Source organism: Arctopsyche grandis, chromosome 1 (assembly GCF_051622035.1).
Source record: "Arctopsyche grandis isolate Sample6627 chromosome 1, ASM5162203v2, whole genome shotgun sequence".
In the NCBI taxonomy this organism is placed as follows: Eukaryota; Metazoa; Arthropoda; class Insecta; order Trichoptera; family Hydropsychidae; genus Arctopsyche; species Arctopsyche grandis.
Window position 1 is genome coordinate 39,206,257 of NC_135355.1, and position 14,610 is coordinate 39,220,866.

General features: G+C 33.9%; 2 protein-coding genes across 2 annotated transcripts; both read right to left on the reverse strand.

Annotated features, from left to right (window-relative positions):
* Positions 1-13: 13 nt before the first annotated feature.
* On the reverse strand, positions 14-11,991 carry LOC143917864 (cytochrome P450 4C1-like). Its single transcript, XM_077439478.1, has 15 exons — positions 11,712-11,991; positions 9,896-10,005; positions 9,570-9,660; positions 9,313-9,495; positions 7,508-7,896; positions 7,294-7,362; positions 7,058-7,226; positions 5,877-6,056; positions 5,579-5,728; positions 5,408-5,501; positions 4,825-4,910; positions 1,309-1,691; positions 1,006-1,243; positions 246-425; positions 14-174 (listed from the first exon to the last, which is right to left on the reverse strand). Exons 1-15 carry the CDS (start codon positions 11,872-11,874, stop codon positions 14-16), a joined length of 2,646 nt encoding a protein of 881 aa, XP_077295604.1. The 5' UTR covers positions 11,875-11,991.
* LOC143919981 (cytochrome P450 4C1-like) lies at positions 2,661-3,584 on the reverse strand. The gene is made up of 4 exons (XM_077442633.1): positions 3,382-3,584; positions 3,196-3,305; positions 3,016-3,106; positions 2,661-2,949 (listed from the first exon to the last, which is right to left on the reverse strand). Exons 1-4 carry the CDS (start codon positions 3,530-3,532, stop codon positions 2,747-2,749), a joined length of 555 nt encoding a protein of 184 aa, XP_077298759.1. The 5' UTR covers positions 3,533-3,584; the 3' UTR covers positions 2,661-2,746.
* Positions 11,992-14,610: the final 2,619 nt, after the last annotated feature.

A 14,610-nucleotide genomic window follows, 5' to 3' on the forward strand; every position in this document is an offset into this window, starting at 1 on the left:
TATCTCATTTCTACTAATTTCTTGGAATAAATTTAACTTTAATAGGGTCTCTAGCTCTAAGGATTATATCCAGTGAAAAATATATATCTTCAGGACGTGTCACTGCTTCCAATTTGAAATTCTTTAAAATGGCCGAAATAACGGCTTTCTCTTCCAAAATTGCAAATTTTTGACCTAAAAACAACCGTAAAATTACATCAAGGGTAACTTGATAATATTTAAGTTGATTACACTCATATTATTACCGATACAATTCCTTGGTCCAGCGCTGAAAGGTATATAAGCAAACGGATGTCTATTGGTGCAATTATCAGGTAAAAATCTATCTGGTTCAAACTTATCTGGATTGGGGTAAAGTTCAGCATCCCTGTGCATATCAAATATGTGAATGTTGCAAGAAGAGCCCGCAGGTAAAAGATAGTCTCCTTAAAATTGAAAATAGTTAGATAAAACCTGTCTTGATATGGGTACTAATCATAGATATAGAATACCATAGATACGCCCTGATGCTATAAGCCGATCGCCCTGTTGGAACATGCACACACAAAAAAAAGTACAGAGCATGCACACTCTCTCTCAGTAGGTAGTTAGCTTCTAAGTAGGAAGGTCGATTGACATTTTTCGTAAATGCCAATGTGTTCAGTGAAATTGTGTTACAATTACTCAAGAAAACATAAAAAGGCGGATGGCATCACATATCATAAATAAGAATTAATATATAATGTCTTCAATTATAGTAGTATTTTAACATAAATGAAATATCGGCGCGATGTATGTAGTGTTGTATGCAGTGATTGAGCAGCGGTCGACAACCTCTGCCACAGATGTCTCTAAATGCACGCGTATATCTTGTTGGCACTGAAGGAAATTCAGACATCGACATTAAGTTTAAAACTACAAACAATGAACTAAATATTAAAGTGTTAGCTTTAATCTTCATCGAAATTTGTATGTAATGGCATATCTAGGTTATTCTACATCTATGGTACTAATTCTAAATCATACTTAATTGTAAATCTTCAGAAATTTCTCTGCCAATAAAAGGAACACTAGGATAGAGCCTCAAAGCTTCTTTGATACATCTTTCTAAATAACGCATATTATTAAGATCTTCAATTGTAACCGTTTGTGATGAATCCAACAGTATACTATCGACTTCTTCTGCGGCTAATTTTTGAGCTTCGGGATTATTGGCCAGAAGCATTATACAAAATGTTATCGCCATTGTTGTAGTGTCGTGACCCTAATTGCATAAAAAACTACATGAAATTAAGATAAAATTGTTATTATACTTGTCTTCATACATACCTCAAACATGAATGTGTCTACTTCTTCCCGAATTCCCATTTCGTTGATTTTTCCTTCAGATTCTGCTGAAAGTAACAAATCTAACATGGCTAGCCTTTTCTTTGAAGTGCTAGTGTATTCATCTTGGTTGCTCACGACGATTTTGTCTCCGGAGACATTTCTCTCTTGGCGCCGTTCCCTGATGACATTTGTGGTGAAACTATGTAAAGTATTCAGCACTTTTCTTTGTTTTTGTGCTGTCGGTGTAAAGTAAAAAGCTATTGGCGAATGCAACCATATTCTGAAGAGGCGATGCACCAAGTATTCTCCCATTTCGTATATTCCTTTCTTATATTCGACCACAGATTTTTGTGTAGAGTCCAGATTTGTTCCCATAGCAGTTTCTGTAAATTTAATACGCTGTAATTTATTTACTTTGTGCTTATGATAAACATTGGTAGGCAATGGCGTAATTACTTCGTCTAAAGAAATGATTTTAAAACAATTTCCAACCATAGATATAGAATACATAGATACGCCCTGACGCTCTAAGCCGATCACCCTGTTGGTGCATGCACACACAAAAGAAAGTACAGTGCATGCATACTCTCTCTCAGTAGCTAGTTAGCTTCTAAGTCGGAAAATGCCAACGTATTCAGTGAAATTGTGTTACATTTACTCAAGAAAACATAAAAAAGGTGGATGGCATCTCATATCATAAGTAAGAATTAATATATCATGTCTTCAATTATAGTAGTATTTTAACATATAATGAAATATATATGTAGTGTTAAATGCAGTGATATGTAGAACAGCGGTCGACAACCTCTGCCACAGGTGTCTCTAAATGCACGCGTATATCTTGTTGGCACTGAAGGAAATTCAGAAATCGACACTAAGTTTAAAACTACAAACAATGAACTAAATATTAAAGTGTCAGCTTTAAAATTGATCCTTGTGGAAGTTACTAATGTTTAAATATTGTAATAGTTAATGATGGTGTTATTATAGTAACATAAATTTGTAGTTTAATATAGTGTGTATAGCTAAATATTTTTTTCTTAATATGGCTTTATTAGTTTGGTTTACTGTCACGCGGAGTGTCCATTAAAATAAAGTTATAAATAAAATAAAACTTCAGTGCATGTACATATGTACATAAACTGGTTGCTGACCACTGCTTTTTTTGCGTTCCTTCCTTTTTTTTCATCACTTCCCCGCTAGTTAAGCCCCCGGACCCCTCAGTTGGTGGCGACAACATCTCCGACCAAAAGTGTACCTAATGGCTTATCTAGGTTATTCTACATCTATGTTTATAAAACTAAAAGTTATTTTACAGTTATTACAAAGCCTAAATTGAACTTTTTTGGTGTCCTTTAACTTTTTAATGTTTTCTAATCTTGTGTCAAACTCAGTGTTTTATGGGCATATTGTCAAAATACATATACAAATATGTATATTATATTGAAATAATTTTACCACAAATTGAATGCAATGCAAAGTCTGTGATATAAGGTAAGATATCTACTCCTTGACTTTCAGTTTTCTTCAACTTTTCGACGAGCTGATCACTCTGTTCCACAAAAGTTCTTGTGAATTGTTTTAAGATATTGAAGTGGAATGCTGGCGTCAAAATTTTTCTCCGACTGTGCCATTTATCACCTGAATTGATTATAATACATTCTTAATCTGCATACAATATTAATGGAATCATGGTTCAATAGTTACCAGTGCTCGTTAGAAGGCCGTCATTCAACCATGGATGTATAAAATAATATATGCGATTTTTAGTTATATGTTTTTGACTAGTTAGCACCATCTATTATGTATTATATTTGGTATATAATGTACAAAATAAATTTAATAATACATATTTGTATAGTATTTTCGAAAATTTAAAGGGTATACCTCGATATCGTATGGATTATATAAGTTCACATTAGAATTGTTGATGATCCAAAGTCTGTATATTCCTTTGTATTTGTTGGCGAGTGCTCTCATACGATAAAATAAGGGAACTGTGAAATCATATTATTTACTTTTTTTTGCTTACAATTATAAATTAGTAAATAATACAGTGAATAAAATGCTAACCTTGGGTGACTACAAAATCCAAAGAATTTCCAACAATTGGAAGAATCTTTGGTCCAGGAATTTTATTGAATAGTCTCGCACTATCATTATTGTGTATATAGCTGTGCAAACCATAAAGAACAAGAAGAACACAAAACAATACGAAAAACATGATTTTAAGTACGAAAAAACTACTAGATTAATAGCAATTCAAAATCCAACTGAGAGCGTGTAAAAACGTTATCGATGATAAGAAGATTAATTATATAAATAAATCAGATTGCTATGATTATTTCGATTTTCAGATTTTATTATATGTATATGCATATACATATGTACATACACATTTTTATCGATAACGAATATTTTTAGTCGTTGTCCAAAGCTCACTACAATCATTACAATCATGACAATGGAGCGCATATTGAGTACGTTGTAATCAACTAAAAATTGCTTTGCTATCTTTTCAATCTCATTTGACCATTTTTCAATACGATGTAATAGTTATGAAATGTAATTCAAATTGCTCATTTTCATAAATTTTTTATTTTATAACGTACACATTTTAAATTAAATAAATAATACAATTATAAAATTTAATGACATACAGTTAAATTTATTAAAAATATTGTTACGTATACTCGGATTAGGCCGAGTAGCATCCCAGAAACTGTGTGACCGTTATAATTGGTTTCAAGGATTATCTCTAGACTTTAAGTGCATGTAGGCTAATCAATGGCCACCGAAGTGGCCGCCAATTGGTCCCTTCGCATTGTTGCGTAGAGGTGGGTGGAGGATCCAAGTAAAAGGCCAAAGTCGTTTCACAGCATTTATTGGTGATTAAGGAGATACACGCACTGGCAGTTTTCCGTCCAGAATGTCTTGATATCGCCTAAGTACCGCCTTATAACGGATAGGTCGCTCAGGGCATCTCCGACGTCCGGTATTCCCACGACACCTAGTCCCACGGTATCGGCCACTTCTGCGAAGGGACCAATTGGCGGCCACTTCGGTGGCTATTGTTTAGCCTACATGCACTTAGAGTCTAGAGATAATCCTTGAAACCAATTATAACGGTCACACAGTTTCTGGGATGCTACTCAGCATAATCCGATTGTACTTACTCGGCCTAATCCGAGAGTACGTAACAATATCATATATTTAAACAGCAATGGTTTTTTTCTTTATAATAATATACATATACACAGGGCTGGCTCAAACGTTGGTTCCTCAGGATTTTTGCGGCACCACGCTTTGAAATTTTTTGATAAATATATTATACTAGTACTGTGCCCGTTGATTTCGACGGGTGACCTTGGAAAGAAATTGATACACTAATTAAATTACATGTTATATGTATGTATATAAATATTAACTGAACCCGACATGCGTTGCAATGCCAGAATAGGGCATGCAATTCCCGTTCCCGTTCCCGTTTCAAGTGATGGTTGGAGCTCTACTAACGTCTCTTCAACGCCGTGTAGTCATAAAAAACTGGTAACTTGGTTACCAACGAACTCATTTTCTTGACTACATAATGGCGCTTCAAACTTTCGCGTCGGTAAAATCGTAATTACGAATATTATTATTAAGAAGTTTTTCCCGTTTTTTTTTCACAGTAAGCTTCCCGGACATGTAAATCAGATATATACAGGGGGTTCCACAAAAGGTTCTGTGGAACCCCCCTCCCCCCAACTGGCCCTGCATATACATATTTTATTTTTTACATATTAGCCACAGTGACATTACACAGTACTCATAACACAAATAAAGGCATTTAAAACACCCGTGCTTGACGTTTATAATTGATAAAATCAACCACGGGCGTTGCTCCACAACCACTCAACTAGTTCAGCTCAGCTTATACTAAACAGGTCAATTTCATGAGCAGATATATCGCTCTAGATATTGGAGACGTTGCCAACATATTTGTGCGAGCCACAGGAGGAGAAAACAAATCACAATGTGTAAATCAATATATACATGAAAGTACACTACAGTACGTGAAAGATCCTATGTTGAAATTTATCAAAAATTAGTTATTTACACCGCTTTGTTTGAAATATTAAATGATAATATGATTACTTTCTCACATTTCATTTGCAACTTTTTTTTGCTTTCTGAACTCAACTTTTTGATATCTGTTTTTTTTTAATTGCATGTAAAGTTGGTAGAAAGGACTTATCCAGTTCTGAAAAGTATATTTATTATGATCTTTGGCGAAATTTAACTTTCACAGCACCGGTACATCTCAGAATCAAATCTGCTGTAAATATAATATCATCAGGATGTGTGACAGGCTCCAATATAAACTTTTTCAAAATTGCCGAAATTACAGCTTTCTCTTCTAAAACAGCAAACCTTTGTCCTGAAATTTGATAACGTTAATAATTGATAATTAGAACAGCGGAACAAAGAGTGCAATATTTCAAATTGCACAACATAAATAAACATAAAAATGTTGAAATAATTCATCATTCACATATGTATACATAAATAAAATCATTTTCACTGACCGATACAGTTTCTGGGTCCGGCACTGAATGGTATATAAGCAAAGGGGTGTCGTTTAGCACAATTTTCAATTGAAAATCTGTCTGGATCAAATTTCAATGGATCTGGATATATATCCGGATTTCTATGCATGTCGAAAATATGCAAATGAACAGTGGTGTTTGCAGGAATAGTGTATTTCGCTGAAATTTAAATACAATTATACTCCACATTTTTTTGCTAAAAATATAATCGAATGGGGTGGAAACAATTAGACGATTAGTGATATGAATTATTAATATCTAAATTAAAAAACAAATATTTACAAGTTAAATAAAACCAAACTGGACAGACTTGTGTCGGTTAAGACCTATTTCCCCCTCCAATTGATGTAATGCTCTATAAGTTGCAATGCGCACGCACAGTCGGACAGACACGTGAATTCAGTCACTCGAGCCCACTAATACACGGCAGCCGTCACACGAGTTAAGGGCTGAAGACAACCCTCTACCATTGTACTCATCATTGTACCTCTACCATTGTACTCATGTACTCGCAAATTCGTCATTTCTACGACGCCATCATATGACTCATTCGTTGTCATATGATTAATATAAATAACAAACGACTAATCAGTAGAGATAAGACACACCTAATTTTATGAATGCACCATTGATTAATGAAACTCGTATGAATTACTGATTATTGATTTCTGACACACATTGATTATGAATAAAACCATTATATTCCACCACACCCATGCACTGACTAACCAAGATTGTACAACACGTGTCTTCAACACATTCTTTGTTTGCTAAAGAGTATATAAACTCAATATTGTTAGAATTTAAGTCAGTCCGTAATCAAATCTTGTACCGAATATTAAAATAAATTGTTTTTTTATTCAAACCGTTCGTCTGCAATTCTTTATTCACGCAACTTATAGAGCAAAACCAGGAAAGTGTACCTACTTATAAAATAAATGAGAAACAAAGAAAAGAGAGAGAGTTTAACTATACTACATTGGATCCTGAACGCAATCCTTATTAAATGGTCCTTCGAAATTAATACTTCAATCCCAAACACAAACTACAATTACTTTTCAATAAAAGTTTTTTGTTTTCAAGTTAATATTCTTCTAATTGTGTTTGCCTCACTCTGTATAAGTATAAAATATATAAATTGGAAACAAAACAACGCTTACGAAATTGCATATCCTCTAAAATTACTCTTCCAATCATCGTAACGCTGGGATATAAGCGTAATGCCTCCTTGATGCATCTTTCTAAATATTTCAATTGATTCAAATGATCAATTGTCACAGGTTCAGATGGATCTTGAAAAACTTCCTCTATCTCAGCATACACACGCTCCTATTAAATTATTTTATTATTTTATTATTTTACAACACAGCTTACATGTAAATTAACAGATCATCACCTGTATGTCTTGATTATTGGCCAGCTGCATGAGACAAAACGTAATAGCCATTGTAGTCGTGTCATGACCCTGAAAACATGCGAATCCGTATAATGATGAATGGATCTATTAATACAATTATTATAATTGTACGTATATGGATATGAATTACAGTATCGTTTTACAACGATCAGTGATCATGTACATGTGCAGAGCTAATACAATTTAAATTTACTTCAAACATGAACGTATCTACTTCTTCTCTGATGCCATTCTCATCTATGTTCCCTTCGTCCTCGGCAGCCAGTAAGAGATCCAACATCGCTAACCTTTTTTTCAGAGACTTTAAATCGTCGTCCATTATTTTATCGACCACTACCTTATCGCCTGAAATTATTCTAGCGTTTCTCCTTTGTCTTATAACGTCCGTCGAAAACTTGTGCAGGATGGATAAAGATTTTCCTTGTCTTCTTCCGAGCGAAGACAACGAAAATAATAGTGGAGAATGCAACCATCCTCTGACTAATCGATGAACCACGTTTTCTCCCATTTCAAATATGGCATTCTTATATTCTTTCTTTTGTATATCTTGGATAGAGTCGAGGTCGGTTCCCATTGCTGTCTCTGTTTAAAATTAAAACAAATATGAAATGAAATCTATCAACTAATGTACAAATCTGCATCTGGAAGATTTATAATCATATAAACCATTTTATTTTCATCTTTAATTTATACCAGGAAGGCCTAATAGGTAACTCCAATGCGCTTTCATAGCCAGAAGCATTTTACATTTTACAAATATTATTAGTATTATTACGTACACCGCCGAGTAAGTGCAATTGGATTAGGCCGAGTAGCATCAGATTTTTATTATCAGATTATATCCAGACTAGTGCAAGTAACAATGGCCACCAAATTGGCCGCTATTGGTTCCTTCTCAGAAGTGACCGATAGCGTGGGACTGAGTGTCGTGGGAATACATATCTGGGTACGTGCCTAAACAATAGGGAAGTAACCGGACGTCGGAGATTCCCTGAGCGACCTATCCGTTATAAGCCGGTATTTAGGCGATATCAAGACATTCTGGACGGAGCACTGCCAGTGCGTGTATCTCCTTAATCATCAATAAATGCTGTGAAACGACTTTGGCCTTTTACTTGGATCCTCCACGCACCCCTACGCAACAGTATTATAAAGAGTACATAAATACATATCAATTAATATCCACAGAGACATATATGGTCAAATTTGTAAATTTGCAGCATTTTATACAATTCAGCGAAATTCGAGATTGCTGAAAACTCGAGATTTTGTGAGAAAATGGATAAGGTTGCCAATTTTTTGGAACCGTTTCAATGAATAGCAGATAAATTAGTAAACTGTGATAGGAAACGATCAACCCGGAGTCACAAACCCAAGGTCTGGCCAGCAGAAACCAGTGGAATTTGAACCCGTGACCACTCTGTTATTCGCTGACAAATTACCAATATTATTCCTGATATCAAAAAGATATGCAATTCAAGGACTCAAAATCATCAAAGTCATCAAGTGCTTTATTTATTCATATTTTTATGTTTATATTATATTATAGTTTTATATTTAACAATAGTTACTAAATAAATAATGCGTTTTAATAACATTTTTTTTTAATTTTTACTAGTAGGAGTTACCCAACCTAAAAAATAAGCTAAGTGTTCCGTTAAAATTTCCGGGATTACGAAGTGTTCCATTGCAAAAAAAGCTTGGGAAACCCTGGATTAGAAACATAGATTGAATGCCACACAAAAAACATCTTCTGAATTAATTGTTTAATTATCGCAAACCAATGTCTATCAGGGTCAATTATTAACCCAAAAGGTTAATGTCGTTTGTCATGAAATCATTGAGACTTTTGAAATTGGCTCTATGATGTAACGTTATTTATTACATCACTTTTATTTGTTGCCTTTGAAATATTTCAATGGCATTATCTTAAGATTATGCAGTAACGCTCAAACATTGCAAATTATTTAATTAAATAGAACTAGACAAAAATCTCACCACAAATCGAATGTAACGTGAAACTGGTAATGTACGGTAGTATATCTATCTCTTGGTCAGTCTTGTTTTGAAGTAGTTTGATCAGCCGATCGCTCTGTTCGACGAAAATAGTGCAAAACTCTCGCAGTATGTTGAAGTGAAAAGCAGGCGTTAAGATTTTTCTACGCTTCTGCCATTTTTCCCCTGGCAATTCCTTCAATTCATTAGTAACTTGACAATTATAAATTTATATCAAGTGCAATTTCGTCAACTTTTACCTCCGCTAGTAAGGAGTCCATTCTTCAACCATGGATGCAGAAATTCATACACATACCCTTTTGTTATGTATTTTTGACTTGATAACAAAACCTAAAAATAAATTTAACACAAATTGAAACAATTCAGCTTAATATACAGTGCCAGAGAAACACTAGAGTTGTTGGATTGTTCTGTTTACGACTATTGTGTATAACTGATAAGTGATATCAATATATATTTTTGTTACCGTATTGTTTTAGTTCATGTGGCCAACAATAATACTCTAGCATTTACTCTATGCATGTGTCATAAATGCTATGCACTATATGTATATTATATTACGCACTTCGACATCTGCTGGGTCATATACGTTTATTATGCGCCTTGTTATGCCCCACGTCCTATAAATACCTTTGTATTTATTAGCCAAAGATCGGCCGAGGTAAAAGAGATGTACTGCAAAGAAATTTCATCGGTTAAATCTAAGGAAATAAATTTTAAAATTATTTGAGCTAATTCCATATATATAAGAAAAACATTATATTATTTAATTATCGCCACGACACCTCTACTTAAGGAATATCAAAAATGATAAAATGATTCACACAACTAGAAAGATAGACAGAAGGTGGACAAAGAAATTGCTCGAATAGAATCCATAAGGATTGGACAGACTTGTGTTGGTTACGACCTATTTCCCCCCCCCCCATTCAATGTAATGCTCTATAAGTTGCAATGCGCACGCACAGTCAGGCAGACACGTGAAATCAGTCACTCGAGCCCACTCATACACACGGCAGCCGTCGGCACGCAGCTTATAGAGCAAGCCAGGAAAGTGTACCTACTTATAAAATAAATGAGAAAAAAAGAAAAGAGAGAGAGTTTAACTATACTACATTGGATCCTGAACGCAATCCTTACATATTATCAAATGTTCATTCGAAATTAATACTTCAATCCCAAACACAAACTACAATTACTTTTACTTTACTTTACGGTGTACTTTAACATACAATAAATGTGAGTCAAAGAGAAGAGAGACTTTAATTATAACATTCTGAATCCTGAACGCAACCCTCACACACATTCAAACATGGTCCTTCGAACAGGGTAGTTCAATCCCAAACAAGGATGTTGGAGAAAATTTAACGCAGGAAGGACGATAGTGAAACTGGAGAAACCAATTATGCTTTAGGTGGGAAGTGGTAGAAAAAAAATCTATATAAATACATACATACATCGGGCAAAATTGCTGATTTTTTTTCTTTATTTGATGCATTTGAATGTGTACAATAATAATAAAGACAAAAAAAAAGTGATATTTGAATTATTTTTTCAAAGGCGAAGACTTATTTATAACAAGTCGGAGTACCAACATTAATTTGGCCTGGAAAAAGTCCCGATTTGAACCCCATCGATAACCTGTGGAGTATTATTAAACGAAAAATATCATTCCAAACCTTCAATCATTACAAAATACTATCCAAAAAATATAATTTAAGGAATTCCCATTACAAATCCTCAAGGAATTCGTAAATTTCATTCTTTGGCGAATTGTCGCAGTCATTAAAACAAACGGGGAGCAACTAAATATTAAATATTTTATTATCTTATTTTTATGTGTCAATATGTTGTTATTCAATTAAAAAAGTGTTGGGGTTTATTTTATACAGCAATAATCTGGTCGTAAAATATCCTTCACGCTTAATTTGTCCTAGTTCTATTTTTTACATTTTTCTAACACACATATTAACCCACAATTAACTACAATGATATTAACCATCATATTAAATCATTTGGGCGTGACTTTACATCCAAATAAATGCGTAAAATTCTTTTTTCATGTTTTTGTAAGTCGTTCCGTTTTCAGTGACCGGCACTGTATATCTCAAAAGAACGCATAAAATGAATCATTTTTTTTAACAGTGACCACGATTTTGATTATATATAATATAAAAAAATAATAATGACTGCCAGTTACGTTGATTCTGTGAAAGCGGTCATTAAATTTAACATCAATGAGATACAAAATAATTAGGAATTCAACAATGCGTACTAGTATAGAATAGTTGCGACGCAATTATTAAGTGCCCTAATCATTAAAACGTTAGTAACTAACTGAGATTAAAAATCGATTAGATATGTACACATGTAGAACTCACTGGGTGAACAGATAAAATCCAAAACATTGCCGAGCACTGGAAGGGTGCTCGGTCCCGGAATCTTATCGAACAATTTCGCTTCTCTAGTATTGTGTATGGCAAAGTTAAGGCCATATACTATAAATACAAGTACTATAATAAAATATAGGAAAAGACACAACATAGTCACAGAGTCGACTTAGCGGAGAGGCTGCACAACCAACACTGGCGCTCTCTACTTACAACTGGCATGTCTATTTATGTATACAATTTTTTTTATTTTGAACATGCTACTGTTGATATGTAATTGCACACGTTTAAGTAAAATATAACGATTGCGCTGTCGTAATTTATTTGGTTCGAATTGTAGTAATCATAGTAGCAAAGTGCAAAAATGATTGTATGCACCTACATATGATTTGCTTTGTTATGTTGCAAATATTATACATATGTGCATATATACAATAATCCAAAAATTGCATTATATTTATTGATACTTGCAACTGCATAAAACTTTTTCCAACACTGTAATAAACAGTGTTTCTTAAATCCTTAACATATACATATGTATGTAGCTAGAGACACGTATTTTGGGCATCTATTTTTGTCAATTTTAGCATTTTAGCTTTTTAGGGCATTGAAAATGCTAAATTTTAGCGACTATTTTTATGAAGAGTTTAATTTTAAATAATAAAATTTATATACATACTAGCTGAACCCTACATGCGTTGCAATGCCATAATAACGCATGCAATTCCCGCTCCTGTTCCCGTTTTCATTCCCATTCTCGTTCCCGTTCCCATTTGTCGGAAAAACGCAGACAGCGAACTAATTTGAAATTGTTGCGTTGCAATGACACTCATTCCCGTTTTTCACGTTTCCGTTCCCGTTTTTTTTCACAGTAATCTTCCCGGACATGCACACAACAAATCCTGAAAGTTACATCGTAATCACTTCAGTGGCTTAGGAGCCTATTCGAGACACACACACACACAGACATTCATTTATATATATATATATATACTAGCTGAACCCTGGCATGCGTTGCAATGCCATAATAACACATGCAATTCCCGTTCCCGTTCCCATTTGTCGGAAAAACGCAGGTAGTGAACACATTTGAAATTATTGCGTTGCAATGACACTCATTCCGTTTTTCCCGTTTCCGTTCCCGTTTTTCCCCGTTTTTTTTCACAGTAATCTTCCCAGACATGCACACAACAAATCCTGAAAGTTTCATCGTAATCGGCTCAGTGGTTTAGCAGCCTATTCGAGACACACACACACACACACAGACATTAATTTTTATACATATATTTATATAGATATAGAATATAGAAGATATACAATTTAAAGACAACATAACAATTAAAAAGTAATAGAAAAATTCAAAAATGTTTTGGAATTAAAATTTCAATGAAAAAAACATGAATATAAAAATACAAAGACAAAAAATATGAATATAAAAATATAATACCAATTAAAATTTATTAAAACTCAACATGGAGCATATTTCTAAATATTCTTTTTTGAGATGTGTGCGACGATCGGTAACAATTATATTGTATTTACTAAAATACCTTTCAGCATCCACAAAAGCAGTTGGTTGGTTTCGACAGGAAAAACACCGTCTATGGTAAACTGCAAGCTCTGTTTTATCCCCTCAATTTCTTCACATAATAAATGGGCAAAGGGCCTGGCCGCACCGTGCAACTTTGTCGGCCGACTTGTTTTGTGCGACACGAAAAAATGTATGGAAATGTGTGCGACAAACAAATTGACGAGTGTGGCATGTCCCATCTACCTACATATGCATTGGTCTGGTCGCCCTCAACCAAGTTGTTCGCGAGTTGAGCGGTGCGGCCCGGCCCAAAGGGATATGAAGACCCTTCTAAATTGTCTATTAATTTTATAAATGTTATGCAAATTTCACTTTTGTTTGTTATTTTAGCATCTATTCGCATATTTAACGAATTTAGCATCTATTAGCATTTATTCCAAATTTTAGCATCAATTAAGCATTAATAGCAAAATGCCCAAAATACGTGTCTCTACATATAGCCATGTCCAATTAGTAGAGACACGTATTTTGGGCATCTATTTTTGTCAATTTTAGCATTTTCATTTTGTGTTTTAGCGTTTTAGGGCATTGAAAATGTTCAATTTTAGCATCTATTTTTATGAAGAGTTTAAGTTTAATGTTTGGAGGAGTAGATTTGTCTCATTTAGTATTTTTATAGCAGCCTTTTGGATACACAGCTCCAACTGTATATTTTGTTTACAGTAGTCGACAAAAGCAGTTGCTTGGTTTCGACAGGAAAAACACCGTCTATGGTAAGCTGCAAGCTCTGTTTTATCCCCTCAATTTCTCCACATAATAAATGGGCAAAGGGGAAGGAAGTCACTTCTAAATTGTCTATTAATTTTATAAATTTTATGCAAATTTCACTTTTGTTTGTTATTTTAACATCTATTCGCATATTTTACGAATTTAGCATATATTAGCATCTATTCCGAATTATAGCATCGATTAAGCATTAATAGCAAAATGGCCCAAAATACGTGTTTCTACCAATTAGTAATATTTTTAGGCCAATATTGAGTTCAATGGCATTTTCCTGTTATAACTTATGTACATATAGAAACGGAATGGAATTCTTATGTATGTCCCTATGCATAGTGTTGAAGTGAAAGTTGTTCATTTGTGATAAATACTTTAGAATATAAATAAATAGACAAGTAGTTATCGTGGTATAAGGAAACTAAGTTGATGTAGTTATGAAAAAAGGATCTTACTTTTATATAGTAACCCACTACTTACAAATTGAAATTTCTACAATATTTACATATACATATGTACATACATATATGAGAGTTTGGGTACTATACACTACTGTATGCCAGTGCATTTGTACTGGGA

Coding starts and splice junctions, on each gene's coding strand:
- LOC143919981 (XM_077442633.1), bottom strand. CDS start 3,532: ATGTTTTTCGTATTGTTTTGTGTTCTTCTTGTTCTTTATGGTTTGCAC. Junction 3,306..3,381: donor GGATTTTGTAGTCACCCAAG/GTTAGCATTTTA, acceptor ATGATTTCACAG/TTCCCTTATTTTATCGTATG. Junction 3,107..3,195: donor ATAATCCATACGATATCGAG/GTATACCCTTTA, acceptor AATACATAATAG/ATGGTGCTAACTAGTCAAAA.
- LOC143917864 (XM_077439478.1), bottom strand. CDS start 11,874: ATGTTGTGTCTTTTCCTATATTTTATTATAGTACTTGTATTTATAGTA. Junction 9,496..9,569: donor TGGACTCCTTACTAGCGGAG/GTAAAAGTTGAC, acceptor AGGAATTGCCAG/GGGAAAAATGGCAGAAGCGT. Junction 1,244..1,308: donor TAGACACATTCATGTTTGAG/GTATGTATGAAG, acceptor TTATGCAATTAG/GGTCACGACACTACAACAAT.